The sequence below is a fragment of the Geotrypetes seraphini genome, chromosome 7 (genome assembly GCF_902459505.1).
Source record: "Geotrypetes seraphini chromosome 7, aGeoSer1.1, whole genome shotgun sequence".
Lineage (NCBI taxonomy): Eukaryota > Metazoa > Chordata > Amphibia > Gymnophiona > Dermophiidae > Geotrypetes > Geotrypetes seraphini.
In genome coordinates this window covers 164,247,344-164,273,104 of record NC_047090.1, presented here as the reverse complement: position 1 = coordinate 164,273,104, position 25,761 = coordinate 164,247,344, and the positions used below count along the sequence as shown (strand labels likewise).

The window sequence follows — 25,761 nt, the reverse complement described above, 5'->3', positions numbered from 1 at the left end:
ACCGCCCAGCCCAGCCCAGCCCAACCCAACGAGGGAGGATCTTTGGGCACTGGCACATCCTGTGCATTGGTGCTGGTGCCGGTGCCGGTGCCCAATCGGGTAAGAGATGTTTTGCGGTGCTGGAGGGGATGTAGGATCGCAGGGGAGGGGGGGGTGACGCGAGCGGGGGGTAGGATGCCGGTTCGCAGGGGGAATGCCGGATTCGAATGAAAAAAAAAATGCTCTCTCGGGTAAGCGAGCGGAGGGGGGAGGATGCCGGTTCGGAGTAGGCGGGAGGAGGTTTTAGCATGCGCGGTATACGCGTGTGCGCACTATATTAAATTTTTTTAACATAAATTTGTGTTCGCCGTGCGCTATACCCGTGTGCGCGTTTTACACAGGTGCGCGGTATATGGGTGAAAATACGGTATACTTTGGAGGAAAGGTGGGAGAGGGGAGATATGATAAAGACAAATTATACAAAACACTGCTATCAAAATCATTTATGGTGCAAGGAAATACAATCATGTCTCTCCCCTTCTAATTAATGCTCACTGGTTACCTGTCGAACACAGAATTAGCTATAAAATTTTATTATTAATCTTCACCACTCGTTCATACAGTCAACCAGAATTTATTGACCGACTACTTATTCCCTATTACCCTGCCAAATCTCTTCGTTCTACATCACAAAATCTCTTAATTGTTCCCTCTCTTAAACTTATCAATACTTTAAGAATTAATAATTTTGCCGTCACCGCACCTACCCTATGGAACTCATTGCCTCACCATTTACGGATGGAATCTTCAATAAAGCAATTTAAGGCAAACCTCAAAACTTTTTTATTTAAGGATGCTTTCGGATAAAAATGTCCTTTTCAGGATTAAACTAATGCCAGTCCTCTCTACCCACCTTTTGTTTTTACCCTTAATGTTCTCTTTACTTAAAATATTGTAGTTCTTCCCTCTTTCCCATCTGTGTGTAGTCAACTTACGTGCTCTTTGTCAACGTCTATTAGATTAACACTGTCTTGTTTTTAATATTTTAATACAAAACGTTTTGTTTTAAAAACTCTTACTTTTTGATTGTTGTACACTGCCTAGAAATTTGAATAAGCGGTATAACAAATATTTTAATAAACTTGAAACTTGAAATATCTATGTGGCGTAAATGGGTTCGCGTCGAGTCTCTTTCATTTGAAAGGAAGCTCTGGAATGATAGGGCATAAAATGAAGTTAAGAGGTGATAGGCTCAGGAGTAATCTAAAGAGTAATCTACTCTATTGCAGATTTTGGCATCATCCGCAGAGGCAAATCTTACCTGACAGTCCTTCAGCAATATCTCTTATAAAAATGTTAAAAAGAACAGGCCCAAGAACAGAACCTTGAGGCACACCCTTTCTTCACAGCGATCTCCATTAACCACTACCCTCTGTTGTCTTCCATTCAACCAGTTTCTGACCCAAGCCTGTCACTTTGGGACCCATCCCAAGGGCACTCAGTTTATTTATTAGATGTCTTTGTGGAACACAGTCAAAGGCTTTGTTAAAATCTAAATACATCATTCCCTCCCTAGCACACTCCCTCTATCCAATTCTCTGGTCACCCAGTCAAAGAAATTGATCAGATTTGTCTGACAAGACCTACCTCTAGTGAATCCATATTGCCTCCGGTCCTGTAATCCACCAGATTCCGGAAACTTCACCATTCTCTGTTTTAAAAGTGTTTCCATTAATTTGCTTACCACAGAAGTCAGACTTACTGATCTGTAATTCCCTATAAGTCTGACTTCTGTGGTAAGCAAATTTTTAATTTTATTTATTTAATTTTTTAAATTTCTGTGGCGTTTAACTCTAGGCAGTTTACATTAAATCAAACATACATTATGTTTAAAACAATACAAAGAGACAGACAAAACATCAGGATTTAAATTCACAACACATAAGTTACGGTCTTCTTGTCCTAGACTGCTGGCACCAGAGTTCATTATTACCAGAGTAAATGCAGCCACTTGTTCTCTGGGCCAGACGGGGAAATTAATATATATTTATAGGATACACTTTCCTTTCATCATGTGAATTGGCACTTCCGACACAGAAGAGAAGCAAGAAATAATGTCGCTGTTAAGTGCTTGAGAGTTACGCATTGGGATAATTTTAATTTACTTAAGAGTTTCCATTTGATGGGTTTTTTTTTAGTTTATAAACAACAACAAAAATGACTTATTCTTCTCTGAAAATAGACAAAGCAATCAATACAAAAAATAATGAGACAGACAGGCTACAAAACGGTACAGGATTTGCTCCAAAAGATATATGAAAAGAGATTTGAATACCTAAATATTACCCTAGATCAATGGTCAGCAAACCGTGGCTCGCGAAACGCATGCGGCTCTTTAGCCACTTGAGTGCGGCTCACGGCTCAGCTAGCTAGAGCAGGGGTGCCCAACCTGCTTCCCTTCCCTGTAAAGATAAGATATGGGATCCCATATGTCCCGTTTTGAATGGGACTGTCCCCTTTATAGATCCCCTGTCCCGTTGTCCCCACGCACAGCTTCGGGATGCCGAAATGTCCCGTTTGCAGGGACAGCATCCCGAAGCTGTGCGTGGGGACAACGGGACAGGCGATTGCTTCCCCTCCCTCCAGCGCCGAAGCCTGCCCTCCCCTGGACCGGTCCCCGCCGCTGCCGTCCACCGCAACTAAAGAGAAGGAAAGTCCAGGCGCCGGCCTACAAAATGTGTCCGTTTTGAGAATTTATATCTGCTGTCTATATTTTGCACTATGGCCCCCTTTTACTAAACCGCAATTGCGTTTTTTAGCACAGGGAGCCTATGAGCATCGAGAGCAGCGCAGGGCATTCAGCGCATCTCCCTGCGCTAAAAACCACTATCGTAGTTTAGTAAAAAGGGAGGGGGTATATTTGTCTATTTTTGTATAGTTGTTACTGAGGTGACATTGCATAAAGTCATCTGCCTTGACCGCTTTGAAAACCCGCAGAATATAAATGATAATTAACATTTTCTCTGCGTACAGTGTGCTTTGTGTTTTTTTAAATTTTATTGTTAGTAGATTATTTTGACTTGGCCACGAAGGTAAGGGGGAGGGGGGGAGAGGAGCTGCTGAAAGACATCTAGTAATCCTTGCAGGCTTGACTGTGCAGGGAATTATTTTTGTAAAATCATGCTTTGTTATGTGACTGGCATTATTTAGACTTTAATTTCTATGAATGAAAATGATATGAATTTACTTGCTTGTTTTTATGTGCGTGCGCTGAAGGGAAGTGGAGAGAGAGTGGGCTGAAGACGCTGAAGGGAAATGGGGAAGAGAGAGTGGGGAGAAGACACTTATTTATAAATTGACAATTGTACAGAATATTGTTTCTTTTTATACTTTAATATAATAAGTTCAGTATAAAACTATTCGAGGCTTGTGTGGATGGGATCAGATGATTTGTGCAGATGGGTACCGAGCTCACGGGGAGGGGGCGGGGACAGAGACAAATTTTTTTCCCCTGTGTCATTCTCTAGGCTCTGCCACAAATCGATTTTGACTATGTGCGGGTGAGCGGGGTGTCAGTTGGGTTGATGTAGCCGTCGTAGCACAAGCGGGCGCGGGGTATGGCTCTCAAAAGAAATCTTAATCGTTGTACTGTTGATCTTTGGCTCTTTTGACTAATGAGTTTGCCTACCGCTGCCCAAAGAAGGGACAAGAGAGATATGGTTCAGACTTTTAAATACTTGAAAAGTTGTAATATACAAATAGATATTTTTTCAGAGATGAGAATGAGTCAGAACAACAGAATCTGAATTGAGATTACAGAGTGGTAGAGTTAGGAGGAACATCAGGAAACATTATTTCAGAGTGGTTGGTGGATGCCTGGAATACCCTTCCATGGGAAGTGGTCAAGACAAAAATAAGTGAACTAATTCAAAAATGCATGAGATAAACACAGAGGATCCCTATATAGAAAGAGGAAGTAAACCTTACATGACATCATAGCTATTGATATGTTATGATAGACTGAAGTGGTGCTTATGAAAACCCCTGCAGCTCTCTCTGGGGTTCAGCTCTACCTCGACCCAATGCAACAGCTAGTTAGCTGAGGTCACAGCACTGGGTAGGAAGTGGAATTTCCCCCGGGTCAAGGCACACTTCCTCCTGAACACACTGCAAGAATAAAAACTTTGCAACAGCTCTGGATAGTATGAGTCTCAATGTGCCTGGGAAAGAAATACAACTTCACAAAATGCCAATTCAGAACGAATTAAATATTTATTGCACAGAAAGGAAACTCAAAAGTGTGTTGCATAACATTAAAGTGCTTTTCTCAGGTTAAAATATGATTTAAAAACAGTATTAAAACTTTCACATGCACAAACTCACGCATACCAAAACTTACACAACACTAAGGCATCTTTAAAATTGCTTATCTGTTCCAAAGAATAACCCTGCACTAAACTTAGAACTTCTCTTAAACTTAAAATAAATATTTTAGCTACATTACCCGAGGCGCCTCAGCCAATCAAGGCCATAGGCCCCTCCCCGTGCATCAGATGATGCGCTGGGGCATGGCCTAAGGCCGCTATTGCACAGCAGCTGGTGGGGGTGCAGGAGCAGGAGGACTTCACGCTTCCTCCTACTCCCGAAGATTGAGGCCTACGGAGCAGAAGGGATCGGACACCCCTTCCTGCTCCTGAAGAGGAGCCTTGCCCTAAGGAGCAGGAGGGACTGGGCACCCCTCCTGCTCCCAACAATTTTAAAGATACGCGGGGCGGGTGGGCCAGGCCCGACCTGGGGAGGGCCGGTTGTGGGTGAGGCGGTGGGGTCGGTCGGTGTTGATTCAGGGGGGGGTGTTGGACTACTGCAGACTCTCCTGCCTGCCCTGCTCTGCCCCGATCTCTCCTGCTCTCTGCCGCCGTTCCCCGCAGTGCAGGCTTGCTTTAAAACCACGGGCATGCATTGCGGAGAACAGTAGCAGAGAGCAGGAGAGTCCGGCGAGCAGGCAAGAGAGATCAGGGCAGAGAAGGGCAAGCAGCAGAGATCGTGGCCTGGGGGGGGTATCGGGTAGGGCTGGGGTGTCGGGCCGGTGGGTGGGGCTAGTGTAGGCTCTCCTGCCTGCCCTGCTCTACCCCGATCTCTCTTGCCTGCTCGCCGGACTCTCCTGCTCTCTGCCGCCGTTCCCCGCAGTGCAGGCCCACTTTAAAACCACGGGCTTGTACTGCGGGGAACGGCGACAGAGAGCAGGAGAGTTCGGCGAGAAGGCAATTGAGATGGGGGCAGAGCAGGGCAGGCAGGAGAGATCGGGGCTGAGCCCTGACAGCAGTGACAGGAGGCTGCTTCTCCTGTCACTACTGTCAGGGTGTGTGCATGAGCAGGGATCGCTCTCTAGTGATCCTGGACAGGGGGTAGGGGGCATGTTAACGATCGTCCCCATTTGGATGCAGGCCTTTATTGCATGCAAACGGAAACGGATCGCGCACGGATTGGAGGGTTAGTGAATCTAGCCCAAGGTCAGTTACGTGCATGACCTAATAAATTAATTAGATGCTTATCGGCCATAACAACCAGTTGTTGGCTATAATTTTTGCTAATTGGCACTTATTGTCAGTTATGTGCATATACTGCTTACAGAGTTTGGGAGGTGAGAAGGAGGAAACCACACATACACAAGCCCAACCCAAATACGTTTGAAATAAGCATTGGTATACGTATTTTTGCTTTCTCCTCAGTACTTGATAGAATACGTGACCTTCAGCACATATGGTTAAACTGTCCGTTAAGTTAAATTTTGTAGCTGTGGTCTGCATAAATTAATTCTGCTCTTGCAAAAAAAAATATAAAAAACTCATGCATTGTGCTTCTTTGTCCCCTTTTTACTAAGCCATGGTAGAGGTCTCTTCTGCGGCGAGAGGTACTAAATGCTCCAACCCTGATCTGATACTCATGGAGTTGACCACCAACCTCTGTCATCTGTCACTCAATCAGTTTTTAATAAAACCCTCTAACCTTGGGATCCACCCCCAAAGCTGCTTTCTTTATATATGAGCCTGCTATAAAGGTCTTTGTCAAAAGCTTTGCTGAAATCCAAGCAAATGTTATTCGGAGCATAACCTTCATCTAACCCTCTAGTCGGCCAATTGAAAAACTCACTCAGATACCATTTGATACAATCTTCCTTTGGTAAAACCAGGATAGATTGCATCCTGCAAACCCGTGGCCTTGCAGATGCAGTGATTTCCTTCCCTTCACTAAGTCTCCATTAATTAAGTCTTCCCTTGTTCAAAAGTAGGCTAAAAATCCACCTTTTTTTGAGACAGCCATCAACTCATAACCTTACTCCCTTCTGCCTTCTGCTCACCACCCTAGCCAGCAGTTTATCCATCTCATCTTTTACTAGAGAAGGACACGAGCGGGCAGGGCCCCCATCAGAAATTTCTGGGCCCCTTACTGAGAAATCCTATTGGGCCCCCCATGCACCCCTTCCCCCCCCCCGACCCCCCTTTCTCCCATGGGCCGAATACACACATACTTTTCTCTGTCGCCGCACTCTTTGACCAAAAGATTTGTAAGCCTGCAACCACGTCAAGGTAGACTCTTTCAGCAGCTCCCCTCACTCCCCCTTACCTTTGTGGCCAAGTCAAAATGATCTACCAACAATAAAATTTTAAAAACACAAAGCACGCTGTACGCAGAGAAAATGTTAATTATCATTTATATTCCGCGGGTTTTCAAAGAGGTCAAGGCAGATGACTTTATGCAATGTCACCTCAGTAACAACTATACAAAAATAGGCAAATATTCCCCCTCCCTTTTTACTAAACCGCGCTGAATGCCCCACGCTGCTCTTGAAGCTCATAGGCTCCCTGCGCTAAAAAACGCTATTGCGGTTTAGTAAAAGGGGGCCATAGTGCAAAATATAGACAGCATATATAAATTCTCAAAACGGACACATTTTGATCACTAAATTGAAAATCAAATCATTTTCCTACCTTTGGTAATTTCATCAGTCTCTGGTTGCACTTTATTCATCTGACTGTGCATCCAATATTTCTTCCCTTCTTTCAGCCTCCTGTATGCTTCCTCTCCTCCAGACCTCATTCCCTCCGCAAACTTTTTCTTTGTTTCACCCTGCCCCCTTCTTTCTTTTTCTCTCTCTCCATACCCCCTTTCATTCTGTATGTCTGTCTTTCTCTCTCTCTCCGTGCCCCATTTTTCTTTGTTTCACCCAGCCCCCTTTTTTTTTTTTTCCTGGTTCTCTGTCCCCCCCTTTCTTTCTTTCTCCTTGCCTTCCCCTATGCCACCACCATTGGGAAAATGCTGCCACCGCCACTGGGGAATAGGCTGCCACTGCCGCTATCGGGAACAGGCCGGCACCGAGTTTGCCCTGCATCTCTTCCCCGCGGGACGTCAGGGAAGACTTCCGATCGGCTGTGTGAGCGGCAGGGCAGTCAGAGTAGAAGACGAGCCTCGCGGCTCCAGTTATATTTAACCCCGCGGGTCCCCCATCGTCCCTTAGAGTTATTTATAAAAAGCCCTTCTTTGAAATTCTTCCACCCCTGTCCCCTCTTCTTTTCAACATTTATATGTCTTCTTTGAAATTCTTCCATCTATTTCCCTTTGAAACTCTATTTACATATGCAGATGACATCTTTGTCCTTCTTGAGATAGATTTGAACCTCACTAACCTCACCGAAAATATAACAGCTTGCATAACGAAACTCCAATCCTGGGCCCTCTCTGTACAAATGAAGCTGAATGAGTCCAAAACAAAACTACTTTGGCTTGGCCCAAAATTAGATCAGTTACCCACGCTCATTCCACTACCTTCTGGTCCCACACTGCAGATTGAATTCTCAAGCAAAGTTTTGGGCATCATTATTGCCTCTACACTTTCCTTTAATGATCATCTCAACTCTCTGGTAAAAAAATGTTTTTTTTAGTCTTCACATGTTGAGGAAAGTGAGATCCTGCTTCCGCCCACAACATTTTGCTGTCCTTGTACAATCATTCTTTCCAGACTGGACTATTGTAATTCCATCTAAGTCTCATCAAGAAAAATCTTCAAAGACTTCAGCGGATCCAGAACACTGCGGCTAGGTTGATCTTCGCATAAAGCAAATTCGATCATGTTTCCCCACTTCTGTCAAAACTTCACTGGCTTCCGGTGATTTCTAGGATTCACTTCAAACGTACCTGCCTAATTTTCAAGATCCTACATGGCATTCTGGCATTCTTCCTCCCCTAATTCCACTATCCTGGAATTCTTCGAGACCTGACACTACCAGACCCGCCCACAAACTCAAACTATCTTTCCCCTCGTTAAAAGGCGTCATGTATGCAGGTAAATTAGGGAAATCCCTTTTCTTTAAATTCACTGAGCTTTGGAATAACCTCCCTACCCCGCTGCGGAACCTAGGCTTATTCCAATTATTCCGAAAGCATCTGAAAACCTGGCTTTTCTCCAAAACGTAAAGCAATCTATTGAAAATATAAAGCTAGCTATCCTCTTCATAACCCCTAATTTCTTATTATGTCCTTCCCTCATTTATTGAATTACCTGTAAACCGTGTCGAGCTCTATCTTTAGGTTTAGTTTGGTTTAGTTTAGTATATATATTCTTTCCCTTTTTAGAGATGACCTTGTGTTTTCTTTAAGACTAAAATGCATACAGGATAATGTGAGATGGAGTGAGAGGGGCATAATATTTAAACAATATTATATAGAGTCTGACCCTTAGCAAGGACAGTTGAGAGAGAGAGTGGGAACCCAGGGCTGCAGATGCTGTGAAGGGAAATCAAGAAATGAATGAAACCACAGAGACATGGGAATATTTTCAAAACAGGAAGGAAGAGGAAGAACTAGAACAGAAACGAGAACGGGCAAAAAGGACAACAGATGGACAATTTATGCAACAGAGCATCTGATCCTTAAGTCTCCACATTTCAGCTTCTGTCACAGTACGTGCCGTCTTCAGCCTTCATTTCATCACCAATTGTTGGTTTGGGCTTGCTCAGATTTCTGCTATTAAAGTTCATTGTGCACATTAGATGCTGGAAAAGCATCGGGGTTTAGTCACATATCTCAGTAGCAAACGCCAGCAGAGCTCCCTGGCGCTGCGCAGGTGGGTCTCGTCTGGGACGGCAGATCCGTGCACTCCGGGGCTCAGAGACACACGAGTCGGATGCCCTGCTGAAATATTTACAGCGAAAGCCGCGCTGCCCTGCTGCAGCGGAGTATCGGTTACACTTCGTGTAACCTGGTCCGTACTGAGAGGGCAGGTGAGTCCTAACTGTGAGCAGGTGCAGTGGGGGGGAAATTGTTCTGCTGAAGGGCCCCCCGTCATACTATGCCCAGCAGAGAGTGTCTCTGCCACTGTTTCTGCTTCTGCCACTGTGACTGGCTCTTCCTGTGCAGAATGTCTTGTAGGTGAAGGGCGTTTTCTGACTTCTGAAGCTTTTTTGCCTCTAGCAATTTGAGCGGGAAAGGGATCTCCCTCTTTTCTTCTAGGGAACGTGGTTTGCTTTTTTTTTTTTTTTGTGCCGCTTTCATTTTAAGGTTATTTTATTATCGAGCGGAGCTCCAGCAGACAGATCAGTCCTGGAGAAAACCAGAATCTTAGCCTTTCTTCATTTCTCTCTAGTCAAAACCATTTGAAGGAAAGAGAAAATTAAAATTTTGTAGTGCTGGAACAGACTGATGGCAAGGCAGGAAATATAAAGAAAAATCATAAGCTGTAACTTTCAGAAATATGTTATCCTTTCACATATATACAATTATGCTTTTATTTAGAAAACATATATAATACTTACTATCTTATATTGAATTGTGCTGGATATTACGCTGTCGTTCTAAATTTAAAGATTATTTGGTTAAGCCTCCTTGCCTGACTAAATCTGTGAAGGAATGTTTGTGGTTCCTTTCAGGCTGATGCTTGCATTCATGTCAGTTTTTGGTAACTTAATTGCGTGGTATTTTGGATTTTATAGACTGTGACAAGCAGACACTGTATATACTGTATAATATGGTGTGTTATATGGTATATATTACATGTTGAAGATGTTCCAGGCTGGAGAATATTTAAAACTTGTGAGAGTTGTTAACCTATTCAGTATTTCTAGAGCTGGGGAGTTTAAAGCTAGTTTTAATTAGGGCTTTGTTCAGATCAAGTATATAGCAGCTAAATTTAATATGTAGATTGCAAATATGCCGTGTGCGGGTGTGTTGGCATCTTATATATAATTTGCAAACTAATTTGTTCAGTTCACCTTTAGACTATTTATGTACAAAAAAAAAAAAAAATTCTTGACCACTTTGAGGTCAGGACACATGTTTTGTCTGCGGGGTAACATTTGCATCACATATTTTGAACTGACGGCGTGACTCCGTTGCTTTGAAAGATAAGTGTACCTGTTGGCACTTTATACTTCCTGCCATGGAAGAACTGCCCTGCTGCAAAAAGGAAAGAAGAATCGCAATACAGGAATGTCTTGGCGCCTAATAATTTTTTAACAATGCCATAATATATGCGTGAATATTGGCTTCGTGTATGGGACGCTGTCAGTTCTTTGCTGGAAATAAAGGAGTCTCTTATATTAAGGGCTCCTTTTACAAAGGTATGCTAGCGGTTTTAGCGCGCGCTAGCCGGTACCGCCTCCATTTAAGCAGGCGGTAGTTTTTTGGCTAGTGTGCGTAAAAGGAGCCTATTGGGTCATTTTAGTCTTCAGCAGCCAATGCCTGATATTCACTCAAAATTACTATGAATTTTGCTCAATTTGGCTATTAAAATTATTTTGCAAAATTGGAAGGATACATCAATAGTGGAATATATAACCAGGTGGAACACTTTAACTGCCAAATATGAGCGAGTTGCTGCAGAAAGATCCAGTGCTTTAAATAAATTTACTAAAATATGGCAGCCACTGGAATCTTATAGCCTGTTAAACCATAATGATTGATTATGATTTGTCTGATTAAGATGCACATCCATTTTGTCCTTTTTGCTGTATTTATGGTAGTATCAATGATCATTAATTTAATTGTTAATTTGCTGTTTATCTAGTTTTGGTTGGTTTGGTTTCTTTTTACCTGTCATTCATACATATGGCCTGTGTTATATTGCATTGTATTGTGATGAGATTCATATATGTATGATTTCTTCTTTAAATACCAATAAAAAAATTATTGAACTATGAAAAAGAAAAAAAAAAAAAGGATAAACTTGTAAGTGCTAGCATGCTTCTCTTGAATATCTCTGTCCGTCATGCCTTTACGATGTCTTCTCTGTGCAGGCACTAAGGGCCTGTTTTACAAAGCCTCGCGGCCCTTTAAATCTCTATGGGCTTCGCGGCTTTGTAAAACAGGCCCTAAGACAATTCATTGAGGTGTTTTGAACATACAACATCTGAAAGGTATTCAGGAGTAAATTTTAGATGTCTTAAATGCTTTTGTTCCTATAATATGAGTGAGAAAGGATATTACATATGGATGGCAGCAAAGATATTACATATAGATGCATTAGAAAGGATATTACGTATGGATGGCAGCATGTGGGGTTTTAAAAGTACAGAAAGCAGGTGTGTTCTGGGGAATTCCTCACAAGTCTATGGATTCCATATTGCAAAACAGCAATACATGTCAGTCTTAGGAACCTTCCCCGTTGACATTTCTACCTTTTCCAATATGTGCATAAAACCTAACTGACTTGCCTTTGGGATCAAGGGCTTGGAAGAGTGCATGTATTTATTTATTGGGCTTTATTAACTGCCTTTATAAAGAAATTCACCTAAGGCTGTGTACTTGAATTTAGCTTGTATGTTTTCAGTAATAGCTCACGGTACATTACATTCAGGTACAATAGATATTTTTTCTGTCCCTGGAGGGCTTACAATCTTTGAAGGTATGAATAAACATGTGGATAAAGGTGAGCCAGTTGGTGTGTATCTAGATTTTCAGGAAGCTTTTGACAAAGTTCCTCATTAGAGGCTCCTGAGAATATTAAAGCGTCATGGGATAGGAGTTGTGGATTAGGAATTGGTTATCAGACAGAAAACAGAAGGTAGGGTTAAATGGCGATTTTTCTCAATGGAGGATGGTAAATAGTGGAGTGTTGCAGGGATCAGTGCTGTTTAACTTATTTATAAATGATCTGGAAATTGGAACGATGGGTAAGGCGATTAACCCCCTTCTTTTTATGAAGCTGCGTTAGGCTTTTTTATCGCCGGCCACGGCAGTATTAGCTCCGAAGCTCATACAATTCCTATGATCGTCAGAGCTAATGCCACCATGGCCAGTGATAAAAAAGCCTAACGCAGCTTTGTAAAGAGTGGGGGGGAGGGGTGGGCAGGTAAATTTACAGATGACACTAAACTGTTCAAAGTTCTTAAAACCCCAGGGCCTTGCACTTGGTGCATAAAATCTTGATCTCCGACTCTGACTCCATCTCCTTTATTTAGATATCTAGATTAGGGCTCCTTTTACTAAGCTGCACTAGCGGTTTTAGCGCACGCCGCAATGCCGCGTGCACTAGACGCTAATGCCTCCATTGAGCTAGCATTAGTTTTTCCGCGAAGCGCGGGGGTAAGCGCGTGCTAATCTGCAGCACGTGCTAAAAACGCTACCGCAGCTTAGTAAAAGGAGCCCTAATCTAGATATCTAAATAAAGGAGATGGAATCCCCCCCACTTTTACGATGGCGTGCTAAGCGTTTTAGCGCGGATTTAGCACACGCTAAATCAATGCTAACCGCTAACATGTCCATAGGATAACATGCACGTGTTAGCATTTAGCATGTGTTTAATGCGTACTAATATTTAGCATGCGCTAAAAAGCTTAGTGCACCTTCGTAAAAGTGGGGGGGATTGTTGCAAGAGGGGAAGTAATTATATCATTGTTGAGGGAACAGTTACATTGACATGGAGAGAGGGCAGAGTTAATGAGCTGAAAGGAATTTGTCAAATAGGTATGTTTTTAGTTTTTTTTTTTTCCTGAAGGTGAGGTAGTTCAGTTCTGTTCTTAAGGATGTTGGAAGGGCACTCCAGGCTCTTGTAGCAATGTACGTGAAACAGGTGTCGAATGTCTGTGTGTATTTCGCACCCTCAGATGAGGGGATGATCAGCTGTTGTGTTGTTGATCCTGGCTGAGGTGACGAGGTGGAGAACAAGGGGGTTATCTGCTCCAGTGAGCTGGTGTTTAGTACATGGTGTACAATGCGGGAAACTTTAAACAAAATTCGTGCGTTTACAAGCAGCCGGTGAAGCATGTGGTATTATGCAGAGAAAGGTCGTATTTTTTTTAAAGCCGAATATCAGTTTGAGCAGGGTTTTGAATCAACTGGAGTTTGTACATTTGGGAGGAGGTGGACAGAATTGCAATAGTCACATTGTCTCAGGACTAGCATTTGAACCAGAATTGCAAAGTGATTGCTATCGAAGTAAGGTCTGATCAGTCTCAGTTGTTTTAAGCTGTAGAAAGGTTGTTTTTTTTCCCCCCAGAGGTTGGATATTTGAGGTTCATAGGAAAATGTGGAGTCAAGCAGAATTCCAAGCACCTTGGAGGTCTTGTGGGTGCTGATTGTGTGGCTTTGTGGAACCAAAGAAGCTTTGTTTTGGTGGTGTTTAGTTTTAGTTTATTGGAGAGTGCCTAAGAGTAGATTTTTTTTTCTGTGCCATTGGAAACTTTATTGCAGGTAAAGAATGACACGGGGGGACAAATTTGTTCCCGTCCCCACAGGAACTCAATTTCCCCACCCTGTCCCCACGAGTTTTGTCACTGTCTCTCTCCCATTCCTGTAAGCTCTGCCTTAACCGCACAAGCCTCGAACACTTATGATTTTAAAGTGTTTGAGGCTTGTGCAGATGAGGACAGAGCTTAGGCATTGGTGGAATGAGGCATTATGACATCACAATCTGAGCTCTAGAATGTTGCTACTTAGGATTTTAAAGTGTTTGAGGCTTGTGCAGATGAGGACAGTAATGGGGCAGGGACAGAAAAAGAACTCGCGGGGATGGGATGGGAAAATGAGCTCCTGCGGGGACAGAGAAAAATTTGTCCCCGTGTCATTCTCTAATTAGAGGCCTCATTAGCGCTGGCATAAAGTGGGATTAAGAGGACTATATCATCTAAATAGGATAGTAGACATTCGCCATCTCGAAGGTGAGGTTGCCTAGGGTGCTCATAAAAATGTTGAAGAGCACCGGTGAGAGTGGGGACCCCTGAGGTACTCCACAGGCTGCTTTCTAGGTTCGGGAGAAGGTGCCATCTTTCCATACACAGTATTCTCTGTCAGGATTCCTTGAACTAGTTGAGGACAGTTCCAGTCAGACTTAGCTCATTGAGTTTGTTCAGTAGGAGTTTATGATCATAAAATATATTACATTTTGTAATCAAAGAACTTTATTCTAAAAATAAAACATAGCCTGAAAAAGTGGGTTAATCAAATTTTTATCTGTAAAATAAGAAATTTAAGCATTATAATATTTGCATTATTAACAACATACACTCACATTGCGGCAATGACAAATTACCCTCATCACAAAATATGATGTGGGAGAAAAATAGTTTCTTTTAAGGCTAAATTTTTCACTCGTCTATTTCTTCTTCATTCTTCTTATAATTGTTCAAGTTAGTACAGTGGTACCTCGGTTTACGAGTGCACCGGTTTGCGAGTGTTTTGCAAGACGAGCAAAACATTTGCAAAATCGGTGCCTCGGAAACTGAGTATGGCTCGATTTACGAGCACCCCCCGCAATCCGGCATCCCCCCCTGCGATCCGGCACCCCCCTGCCTCGAACCAGCACCCCCACACACACGATCCGACCCCCCCCCCCCGACACGATCCGACATCCCCCGCCGCTTCTTACCCTCATCTGGGCTCTTGAAGATCTGCCTACTCATCTACTGGGCCTTGAGCATCTGAGCATGCTCAAGGCCTGCGAGTTCACGTTCTGAACGTGAACGTGAACTCGCAGGCCTTGAGCATGCTCAGATGCTCAAGGCCCAGCAGACGAGTAGGCAGATCTTCAAGAACCCAGATGAGGGTAAGAAGCGGCGGGGGGGTGCCTAATTGTGTCGGGGGGGGTCAGATCGTGGTGGGGGGGTGCCCAATTGTATCGTGGGGGGGTGCCGGATCGCAGGGGGGATGCCTGATCGCGGGGGGGGGGGGCCTTCGAGGGGAGCAATGGCGGTTCTCAGGGGGGGGGAACGCATCAAAGCGAGTTTCATTATTTCCTATGGGGAAACTCGCTTTGATAAACGAGCATTTTGGATTACGAGCATGCTCCTGGAACGGATTATGCTCGTAATCCAAGGTACCACTTGTATATCATTCTTATCCAAACCACTCGCGGTATCCTTCATAGTCAGCTGGACATACTTTCACATTCAAGTTGAAGTGGATATTGGAATCAAACAGGGGATACAGAAACCATTGCAGTGCAAGTGCGTTGAGCGGGTGAGCGGCAGAATGAGCCGCATCCTTAGCCATTCATGGAAAAGCATTAAATAAATTTGATGCGATTAATATATTATCTGTATGCATACCTCCTGATGAAGCTCAGTTTTGAGTGAAACGGAGACACTCCGTAGAGCCTGTGACCATCATCCCATTCGTGATAATAGATTTCCTAGTCTTTTCAACTAGAATAAGGAAATACTAACACTTAGATAAGCTAAGTACTTTTAATATCTATATTAAAGAAAGTTAAATATAGGTACATTTAATGCACAGGGAGCTTGTTGAAACCGGTGATAGCTTGCATTAGGCAGTCACGACTTAGACTGGTTCTAAATAGTGAACAGCTGCGAGCCATTGAGGTTTCTATATCCCCTGTTTGATTCCAATATCCACTTCAACTTTAATGTGAAAGTATGTCCAGCTGACTATGAAGGATACCGCGAGTGGTTTGGATAAGAATGATATACTAACTTGAACAATTATATATATAATATATATATATTTTTTTTTTAATAAGTATTAATGGTATTGTTAATGGCATTTTTATTATGTTCATGTTCTTTTTTTTTTACATATATTGTAAACTCACTTAGAAATTAGATAAGCGATTAAATAAAATTTTAATAAAACCTTGAAACATTGATAAGAAGATTGAAGACGAAATAGACGAGTGAAAAATTTAGCCTTAAAAGAAATTATTTCTCTCCCACATCATATTTTGTTAAAAAATTTCATGACATACAATTTAACTCTGTTAGGAGTCGGAGTTGGAGTCGGCACATTTTCATCAACTCCGACTCAAGGAACCCAAAACTTGCTTCCAACTCCACAGCCCTGGTTAAAACACATGCAGACTGTGGAAAAATTGCAGTTAGACCTTAGGATATTGGAAAACTGGGCATCCAAATGGCAAGTGGAAATTTAATATGGATAACTGCAAAGTGATGCACATTAGGAAGAATAGCCCAAATCATAGTTACCAGATTCTAGGATCCACCTTAGAGGTTAGCATCCCAAAAAAAGACCTGGGTGTCATTGTAGACAATGCGCTGAAACCTTCCACCCAATGTGTGGCAGTGGCCAAAAAAGCAAACAAGATGCTAGGAATTAATAGAAAAGGATAGTAAACAAGTCTAAGAATGTTCTAATACTGTGTATCGCTCCATGGTGCAACCTCACTTTGAGTATTGCATTCAGTTTTGGCCGCCTTATCTCAAAAAGATATAGCAGAACTAGAAAAGGTTCAAAGAAGAGTGACCAAGATGATAAAGGGGATGGAACTCCTCTCATATCAGGAAAGACTGTGAAATGAGGCATTATGACAGCACTGTTTCAGCTCTGGAATGTTGCTTTCATTGGGATTCCGGAATCTTGCTATTCTTTAAGATGCTACTCCTTGGGTTTTTGCCAGGCACTAGTGATCTGGATTGGCCACCATGAGCATGAGCTATTGGTCTGACCCAGTAAGGCTATTCATATGTTCTTCATATGACATTTGTATTTACATGTATTTATATTTGTTATACTGCAAATTCTGTACTGGTCAGGTCTAAGCGGTTTACAGTCTAAGAAAGAGATTCGACGGATTAGGAAAAGAACGCCAATATGTAGGTAGGCTCTGTTGTATGTGAAGTTTTTCCTCCCCTTGGAATTTCACAGAATGGAAGCTCTTGACATTACCTTTGTATGTTTATGTATTTAACCTAGGTCCAGCTACTCAGCGCCAGGTTCAGAACATTCAGAATGGACCCTCTCCAGATGAAATGGAAGTACAGAGAAGGTAAGAAATATCACTGCGAAGAAACTGGTAGGTGTCTAGCTCCACTGAGGAGTAGGAAACTGCAGAAACTGACAGGTTTTGGAGTTCCTGTGAATTTTTAAGGCGACGCAATAAAGGGAATGTTTTTGGAACAGTCTGGCAAATGGCTTTCTTTTCTTCTTGATATACCTGTGCTCCAACCTTTGGTGGCTTTATCTAAGGTATTGGTCTTCATGAACAGAGAGCCTTTGATGCGGGTACAGAGCCAAGTCAGCTATTGCCTAAACAGACTTGTAACATTTCTGTTGTGCGCTAGCTCTTGGGGTTTCTATTACTATCGTCCATTCCAATTATTCGCTCCTGGAAATGTTCACGAACAATGAAACACTGCATCTATGGGAGAGGATAGGTTCCGGCAGTACATAGTCTGGGGAATTCTATTACGCCGCCTAAAGTTAGCTCCATTAAGCGCCTAACTTAATTATTAAACTGGCTTCAATGATGAGATTCAACAAGCTCGTAATTGAAAAAAAAAAATTAATTTGGAGCTAGGCGCCTATCACCAAAGTAGGCGTGTCTAGGAGGTGGAGAAAGACTTAGGCACTGCTCGACGTGATTCTCTAAAGGACTTAGGTGCCTATAATGTAGGCCTTTAAAACCTTGGCCTACATTACAGATGCCTATGTTTTAAGTTAGGTGCTTATCATTTGACAAAAACCGTAGTAGAACATTTAGAATGCTGCAACCATATGTTTTTATTTATAGTACTGCTTATAGAAGTAACATTCTTAAACAAAATACAGTGGAACCTTGGTTTACGAACATAATTTGTTCCAGAAGCATGCTCGTAAACTAAAATACTCGTATATCAAAGCGAGTTTCCCCATAGGAAATAATGGAAACTCGCTTGATACTCCCACCCCCTGAGGCCAGCGGCGCTGCTCCACCCCCACCCCTGCTCGCAAGTCTGTTTAGGCCCGAACCACTTGAAACTTGCCCCTCGTGCCAGTGCCGCTTGAAGAGCTTCTTGCCTCTGCCGGGCCTTGAGCATGCAAGAGGGAGAATTCGAAGGCCTTGAGCATGCGCAGATGCATGTTCAAGGCACGGCAGAGTCAGGAAGTTCTTCAAGCGGCACCGGCACGTCCTGTGGGCTGCGTGCCAGTGCCAGACGGGGGTAAGTTTCAAGTTGTTTGGGCGGGGGATACCGGTTCGCAGAGGGGGGAGTGCCAGTTCGAGCGGGGGGGTCCTTTGCGAACTTGGGGGTGCGATGCCAGTTCTCGGAGGGAGTGCTCGCAAATCAAGTCAACACTCAGTTTGTGAGACAAGTTTTGCGAAAATGTTTTGCTCGTCTTGCAAAACACTCACAAACCGAGGTTTGACTGTAATTGCAAAGAACAGTACTGGAAAATAAATACAGTAAGGTACTATTGCAAAATCACAGTAAACAATTAGTGTGCTCATTAACCAATGTAATGCACCATGTTTTCTCACTATTAGAAGTAACGTTCTTAGACAAAAAATTACAACAGTGCTGGTAAATAAATACAGCAAAGTACTGTACGGTATCGCACGACCACAGAAAGCAATTAGAGCCCCTTTTGCATAGCTACAATAGCGATTCACCTGTGACAAATGCACCAAAGCCCATGGGAACTGAATGGGCTTTGGTGCGTTAGTCGCACTGGGACACACTATTGGGCTTTCTAAAAAGGGGCCCTTAGTGTGCTTACCATTAGAACAAAACAATTCAGAGGAACTGTAGGATGCTATAGCACAGAATGGGAAATTATGCGATGGAATACTACCATTATGAAAACACTGCTCGACAAAAACCAGCTTTGCAAAAATACAGTACTGTATCACTCAAGGTGAACTTATGTCACATCAACCACTGGAGAGGGAGAGGCTTGTACCTCCAGAATGGCAGTAGAAAGTGAAGACGTGAATAAAGAGGTCAATGAAGACGTTAGTGAAGAGGTCAACCTCAGCCTGATCAACCTCTGGTGCATGAGTCGAGGCTGACATGTTGACTTCTGACACATCAACCTCTGGAGAGAGACAGGCGTGCAGCTCCAGAATGACAGTATCTGTACAAGATGGCGATGTCGGTGCTGGTAGGTTGACCAGCCTGATCAACCTCTGGTGGATGAGTCGAGGCTAGCAAGTCGACTTCTGTCACCTCAGTCTCTGGTGCGTGAATCTTGCAACATGTTGAATGAGAAAACTGTGTCAAGTCTTGTCTGCTTGGCTTTTCTTCTCAAGTCCTTAAGTGTCTCAGCATAAGAGGCAAACGCTAACGAAGTGAAATAGAGACGCTGACACGCTTGATATTGTCCCCTGAGGAAGGTGACGTAGTCGCTGAAACTTAGATCCTAGTTGGGGCTTTGTTTGTTTTCACATATTTCAGTCATTTCACTTCAAATAAAAGACTTGTATCCATCAGTTGGCTGTGACATCTCCATTGCCTCGTCTTGTTGTTTTTCAAAAACTATTAAAGACAACTCTTTTATCAAATTCTTAGGAAAGTAAGGAAGATGATATTTCTCTTGCTTTTCACTGTGATGTACAGTCTCTTGATGATGTAAACCGCATCGATCCGGAAGGTATTGAGGTCTAGAAATGTATTTTAATGTAATGTAATACATTCCTCACTATTGTGCTTCTTGGAAGATCCCGTAAGGACTCTTTTTTTCCTTCTTCGTGTGTCCCATCTCATATCTGGCATATCTGCCATGCTTATCCATGATGAGAAAATGGACCAGCCAGTGGGGAAAGTAGAAAAATTGAAAGAAATTCCTAAATGAGTAGAGGATTTTTTTATTTTTTTTTTAAACAGGGGAAAGTTGCTCTGTTACACCGAGACTGCCAAACTTTGACTCCAGACTGAAAGAGAAAGTTATATGAGTTTTACAGTCTTAACTGTGAAAAGTGGACTTGGTTTCATCTGTGGAGCAAAACCAAAGTGGAATTGTCCAATCAGAATGGTGCACAAAAAAGTGTCTTTCAACTCATCTGATAAATCCAATATCTTTATTCATCCAAAGTAACTCAATGACTCGACATGTACATGTTTCGGCCTCCCGGCCTGCATCAGGAGTCTTAGGAGTCTTTGGGTGTACACTGAGATCATATATCTGCCAATCAAAACGTTGCTTCGAGTCTTTGTAGCGCTGCAAAACGCTGGTTTTCACTTGCAGCTTAGCCGCGGCGTTTTGCAGCGCTACAAAGACTCGAAGCAACGTTTTGATTGGCAGATATATGATCTCAGTGTACACCCAAAGACTCCTAAGGCTCCTGATGCAGGCCGGGAGGCCGAAACATGTACATGTCGAGTCATTGAGTTACTTTGGATGAATAAAGATATTGGATTTATCAGATGAGTTGAAAGACACTTTTTTGTGCACCATTCTGATTGGACAATTCCACTTTGGTTTTGCTCCTTTGAGTTTTGTGGATTTGTTTCCCCTGTTCCTGTGTGCTTGGTTTCATCTGTTTCATACTACAAGTTTATTTTAAAAATTTCATTAAACTCCTATCTTGAATTCTAGGCGTTTTACATTAATAGAAATGGGTGCGAAAGTTAAAATTTATAGACACGGACAAAGAAGATATGCGGACTTGACACACAGCTAAACAAAATATATGAGGGAAGAACTACAATGTAGCAAAGAAAAGAAAACATTCAAGGGATATACAAGAGGAATAGGGTAGGGGGGGCCTTCTTTGTCGCTGGACTCTGCTCGGAGATATTTATGAAAAGCGGACTATTGAAGTTGAAAGTAAAGTGACATAAAGGAATGGAGGCGTGGCCTAGTGGTTAGAGCAGCTGCCTCGGCACCCTGAGGTTGTGAGATTGGTTCCCACTGCAGCTCCTTGTGACTCTGGCAAGTCACTTAACCCTTCGTTGCCCCAGGTACAAAATAAGTACCTGTGTAAAATGGATGGGACTTGCGTACCACTTTTTCTGTATGATTTGCACAATCAAAGCAGTTTACATATTTTAGACAGGTATTTATTTGTATTTATAGTATTTATATACTACTTATAATCTAAGTGGTTTACATTCAGGAACGCAAGCATTTTTTCCTGTCTGTCCCGGCAGGCTCACAATCTGTCTAACGTACCTGGGGCAGTAGGGAATTAAGTGACTTTTGAAACGCTCCTACCTCATGAATGCCAAGGGTTCAAACTATTCAAACAACCACCCCCTTGGAAAAATAATAGACATATGCCTGGCTCCCATTATCTATATTTCTCCAACTGTATGATTTGCCAGACTTCTGGCTGGCCATCGTCGTCTAAAGACCAACAGAGGGCGGTAGAGATAAGTTTTGATGTTGTTTAAGACAAATGCACTAGGTCTCTATTTTAGCAACATTTATCACTGGCACACATCCGTACGCAGTGTGACTACATTAGCAGGTAACGATTTGATGGTCGCACCCTGACATAGTCCGCACATTGAATATTTATATCTTTCTGTTGGCCCCGTTCATATTGGAACTTCAGAGCTTTAACATTTGTTCCTTGACATTTTAAATTAGAGCTTTATAATTTGCTCTTGGATATTGGAAATTTAAAATTAAAAAGGAATCTAACTGGTTTTTCGGGGGATTGGTTGGAAGGAGGTGGTTTCTGTGCCAATGAGGGCGTTCCATTGTATAGCCTGATTGCATATTTAATTGCAGTTAACAGGCAGTCTGAGGCCTTTTCCCCTCCTTTAGTAAGATTCCCACAATATTTTGGTGATTCCTATAAAGATTTAGTAATTTGATTGATGGTAAGCCAGAAGTCTGGTGAATCATACAGTTGGAGAAATATATATATATATATATATATATATATATATATATATATATATATATATATATATATATATATATATAAATATAATGGGAGCCAGCGAATGATATAAGTTTTCCTGGTAAGGGCATACATTTATTATTTTTCCAAGGGGGTGGCTGTTTGAATTAAGTGGCTTGCCCAGGGTCACGAGGTGCAGCATGTACCTAGGGCAATGAAGTGTTAAGTGACTTGCCCACAGTCACAAGGAGCTGCAGTGGGATTTGAGCTCATAACCTCAGGGTGCGGAGGCAGCTGCTCCAGCCACTAGACCACTCTTCTGCTCCATGTTGGTTGTAACTACACTGAAAAAAAGCACTATATCACGTCTCATCCCCTTTAAAGTTTGATTGTGTGATTATTTCAGGGAAATGATGGAGCAGCAGCAGCGCCAGGAGTCGCTGGAACGGAGAACCTCTACCACTGGCAAGTGTTGAAGCGTTTTAACCTTTAATGTAACACCAAAGTCTTCATGTCCATGACTGTGTCCACCACATGATTAGCCAGTTTTGCAGAGAACTGGTATTTTTTTAAGAGGATGTAGCCTTCTGCCCTCGTTCTGCTGTGGTAGGTGTTAAGCCATGGCCACTTCCATGAAAAAATGATAACAGGGCGCTTTGGTTGGCTTCTAATATGTGTTTTGTTTTTTTCCCAATTCATTGACACTGATGTATTCCCTAGAAAGGTTGTAGTAAGAGGACAAGCCTTTATTAGAATGAACAGGTTCAATCGGGAGGGGGTTTTTTGTTGTTGTTTTTTTTTTATCAAGCACTGCCTCTGTACTGTTGAATTTTAAAATAAAAGTAACTGTACAGCTAAATTTAAAGGAAAGCATAGCAGGGATGAACGGCCACCTTCATTCTGTTTCTAATGCTGAAAATATGCCACCAGGAAGCCCAAAGATGTCTAACTCTGGTCCTTGAGGGCCAATGACTTATCTGTGTTTCAGGATATCTCTAGCGCAGGGGTAGGTAACTCCGGTCCTCGAGAGCCGTATTCCAGTCGGGTTTTCAGGATTTCCCCAATGACTATGCATTGAAAGCAGTGCATGCAAATAGATCTCATGCATAATCATTGGGGAAATCCTGAAAACCCAACTGGAATATGGCTCTCGAGGACCGGAGTTCCCTACCCCTGCGGTCTAGCGCATATGAATTACCACATTAAATTATGAAGAAGCTATGGGCTCCTTTTACAAAGGTGCGCTAGCATTTTTAACGCGCGCACTGGATTAGCACGCGCTAGCCAAAAATCTACCGCCTGCTGAAAAGGAGACGGTAGCGGCTAGCACGCTGTAATTTAGCGCGCGCTATTCTGCGCGTTAAGGCCCTAGCGCGGCTTTGTAAAAGGAGCCCTAGATTTTGGGGAAAAATGTTTACTTTAATTTTCATATAATGCAAAATATCCAATTAACATTACACTCTTATCTATTTCCTTTAATAAATTACCTTCATTATAACACACGTTGTTAGAGACAGATTAAAGACAAGAGCCCAGCCACTCAAACACCCTTTTACAAAGCTGCGATAGCGTTTTTAGCGCAGGCAGAATTTTAGCGCACGCTAAACCCACGCTACGCGGCTAGAACTAACGCCAGCTCAGTGCTGGCATTAGCGTCTAGGGCGCGCTAAAACCGCTATCTCAGCTTTGTAAAAGGAGTCCGTAGTGTTCAATTCAGTGTCCATAATAGTCCGTGTATACTGTCGAAAGTACTTTGCTTAAAATCCTTGTTCGCTGACAAACTGATAATCGTCTTTCTTCAAATCCTTCCTGCTCACTCAGTTCCTGCTCCATTATGGCTTGTACAGTCCAGCCCGACACAGAACTGTGTTTCGCTTCAAAGCGTCTTCAGGAGCTGTGACTGAATAAGGCTCCCAATCCTCTAAACCAGGGATCTCAAAGTCCCTCCTTAAGGGCCGCAATCCAGTCGGGTTTTCAGGATTTCCCCAATGAATATGCATTGAAAGCAGTGCATGCACATAGATCTCATGCATATTCATTGGGGAAATCCTGAAAACCCGACTGGATTGCGGCCCTCAAGGAGGGACTTTGAGACCCCTGCTCTAAACAATCATGAATAAAACAGCAATTCATGTAACTTTATAATTTTCCTAATACATCCTTATTTCCAACACTATTCCTATTTCAGTTAATCAAGAGAGGTATCCTATATTGTGTCAGAACACGCACTGGATTAGCGCATGCTACCCGAAAAACTACCGCCTGCTCAAGGCTCACTAACATCACAACTTTCACCAGTAAACTAAGCATGACTCGAGCAGGGACCCAGGATTCGGCACAAGCCGGGATGCACTTTGATTTCCTTGTCAGCTGAATCCCGGCTTGTGCCGAACCCTGGGTCCCTGCTCGAGTCATGCTTAGTTTACTGGTGAAGTTGTGATGTTGGTGAGCCTTGCAAATACAGTTCCTGAAGATGCCAGGTGGCGAAACACAGTCTTGTGTTAAGCGGAATGCTTCATGAATATGCATGAGAGATTTGCATTGGAGGTAGTATACATGCAAATATCTCTCAAGTATGTTCATCCCACCAAAACTAGGAGTTTAAACAGTAATGAATGCTTGTGCAAAACTTGAATACTACTGCATAAAACACAAGCTCTATAGCAAATTCAACTATATATATTCATTATAACCTATATATTCATTAACCTATATATATATATATTCATTGTAACCTAAATGCCACAGACTGGCAAGGGTTACAATGGGACGATCATTGTCACGTCACGGTCCCTAACCGTCCACATTGGGCACAAATCAATGAGAACAAAATGCTTATGATAATAGATCAAATGCACTTATCTACACCAGTGTTTTTCAACCTTTTTTGGGCAAAGGCACACTTGTTTCATGAAAAAAATCACGAGGCACACCACCATTAGAAAATGTTAAAAAATTTAACTCTGTGCCTATATTGACTATATATAAAGTAATTCTCTTGAATAGGAATCAAATAAACACAAAGAAAGTATTTTATAATTACTTTATTATGAAATATTAAGTAAACAGAATAGTGAAAAATTATAAAATACTTTATTCAGTGCGAAACCTGGGCCTGTTTGGCTGAACACAAAGCTGATATTCTGGCTGGAATCGAAGAAAGACACACACGTAGCTCTTCGTCAACAGCTCTCAGTCTCTCTCTGTATTTGGATTTTATAGCATACAAAAATAGACAAATATACCCTCCATCCTTTTTATTAAACCACAATAGCAGTTTTTAGCGCAGGGAGCTGCGCTGAATGCCCAGCGCTGCTCTTGACGCTCATAGGCTCCCTGCGCTAAAAACCACTATTGCGGTTTAGTAAAAGGTGACCATATTGTAAAATATAGACAGCAGATATAAATTCAGAACTGTGCATAGTAAGTGAAGGGAAGTTTTCATCTCTGGGAATTTACCCAGTTAACTATTAAGTTATTTGGGCAAATTCCTTTGAAAACTGTGGTAATACTGCCTCCACTTTGCTAAATTTAAAATAAAATCATTTTTCCTACCTTGTCTGGTGATTTCTGGTTGCACTTTCTTCTTCTGACTGTGCATCCAATCTTTCTTCCCTTCTATCAGCCTGTATGCTTTCTCTCCTCCACACCTCATTCCCTCCCCCAACTTTTTCTTCCTCTCTCCCTGACCTTTCTTTCTTTTTTTCTGTTTCTCTTCTTTCCTTCTGTTTCCCTGCCTGCCCCCTTTCTTTCTTTCTCCCTGCCGTTCC

At 42.5% G+C, this 25,761-nt stretch overlaps 1 protein-coding gene across 4 annotated transcripts in view; it reads left to right on the top strand.

Annotated features, from left to right (window-relative positions):
• The window catches only part of EVL (Enah/Vasp-like), a 257,967-nt gene that overhangs the window by 174,776 nt on the left and 57,430 nt on the right, over positions 1–25,761 (top strand). For all 4 annotated transcript variants that reach the window (XM_033952987.1, XM_033952986.1, XM_033952984.1 and 1 more), the window contains exons 4-5: positions 17,137–17,209; positions 22,398–22,456. In XM_033952987.1, coding sequence (XP_033808878.1) covers positions 17,137–17,209; positions 22,398–22,456 — 132 coding nt within the window. The remainder of the gene's footprint in view (positions 1–17,136; positions 17,210–22,397; positions 22,457–25,761) is intronic.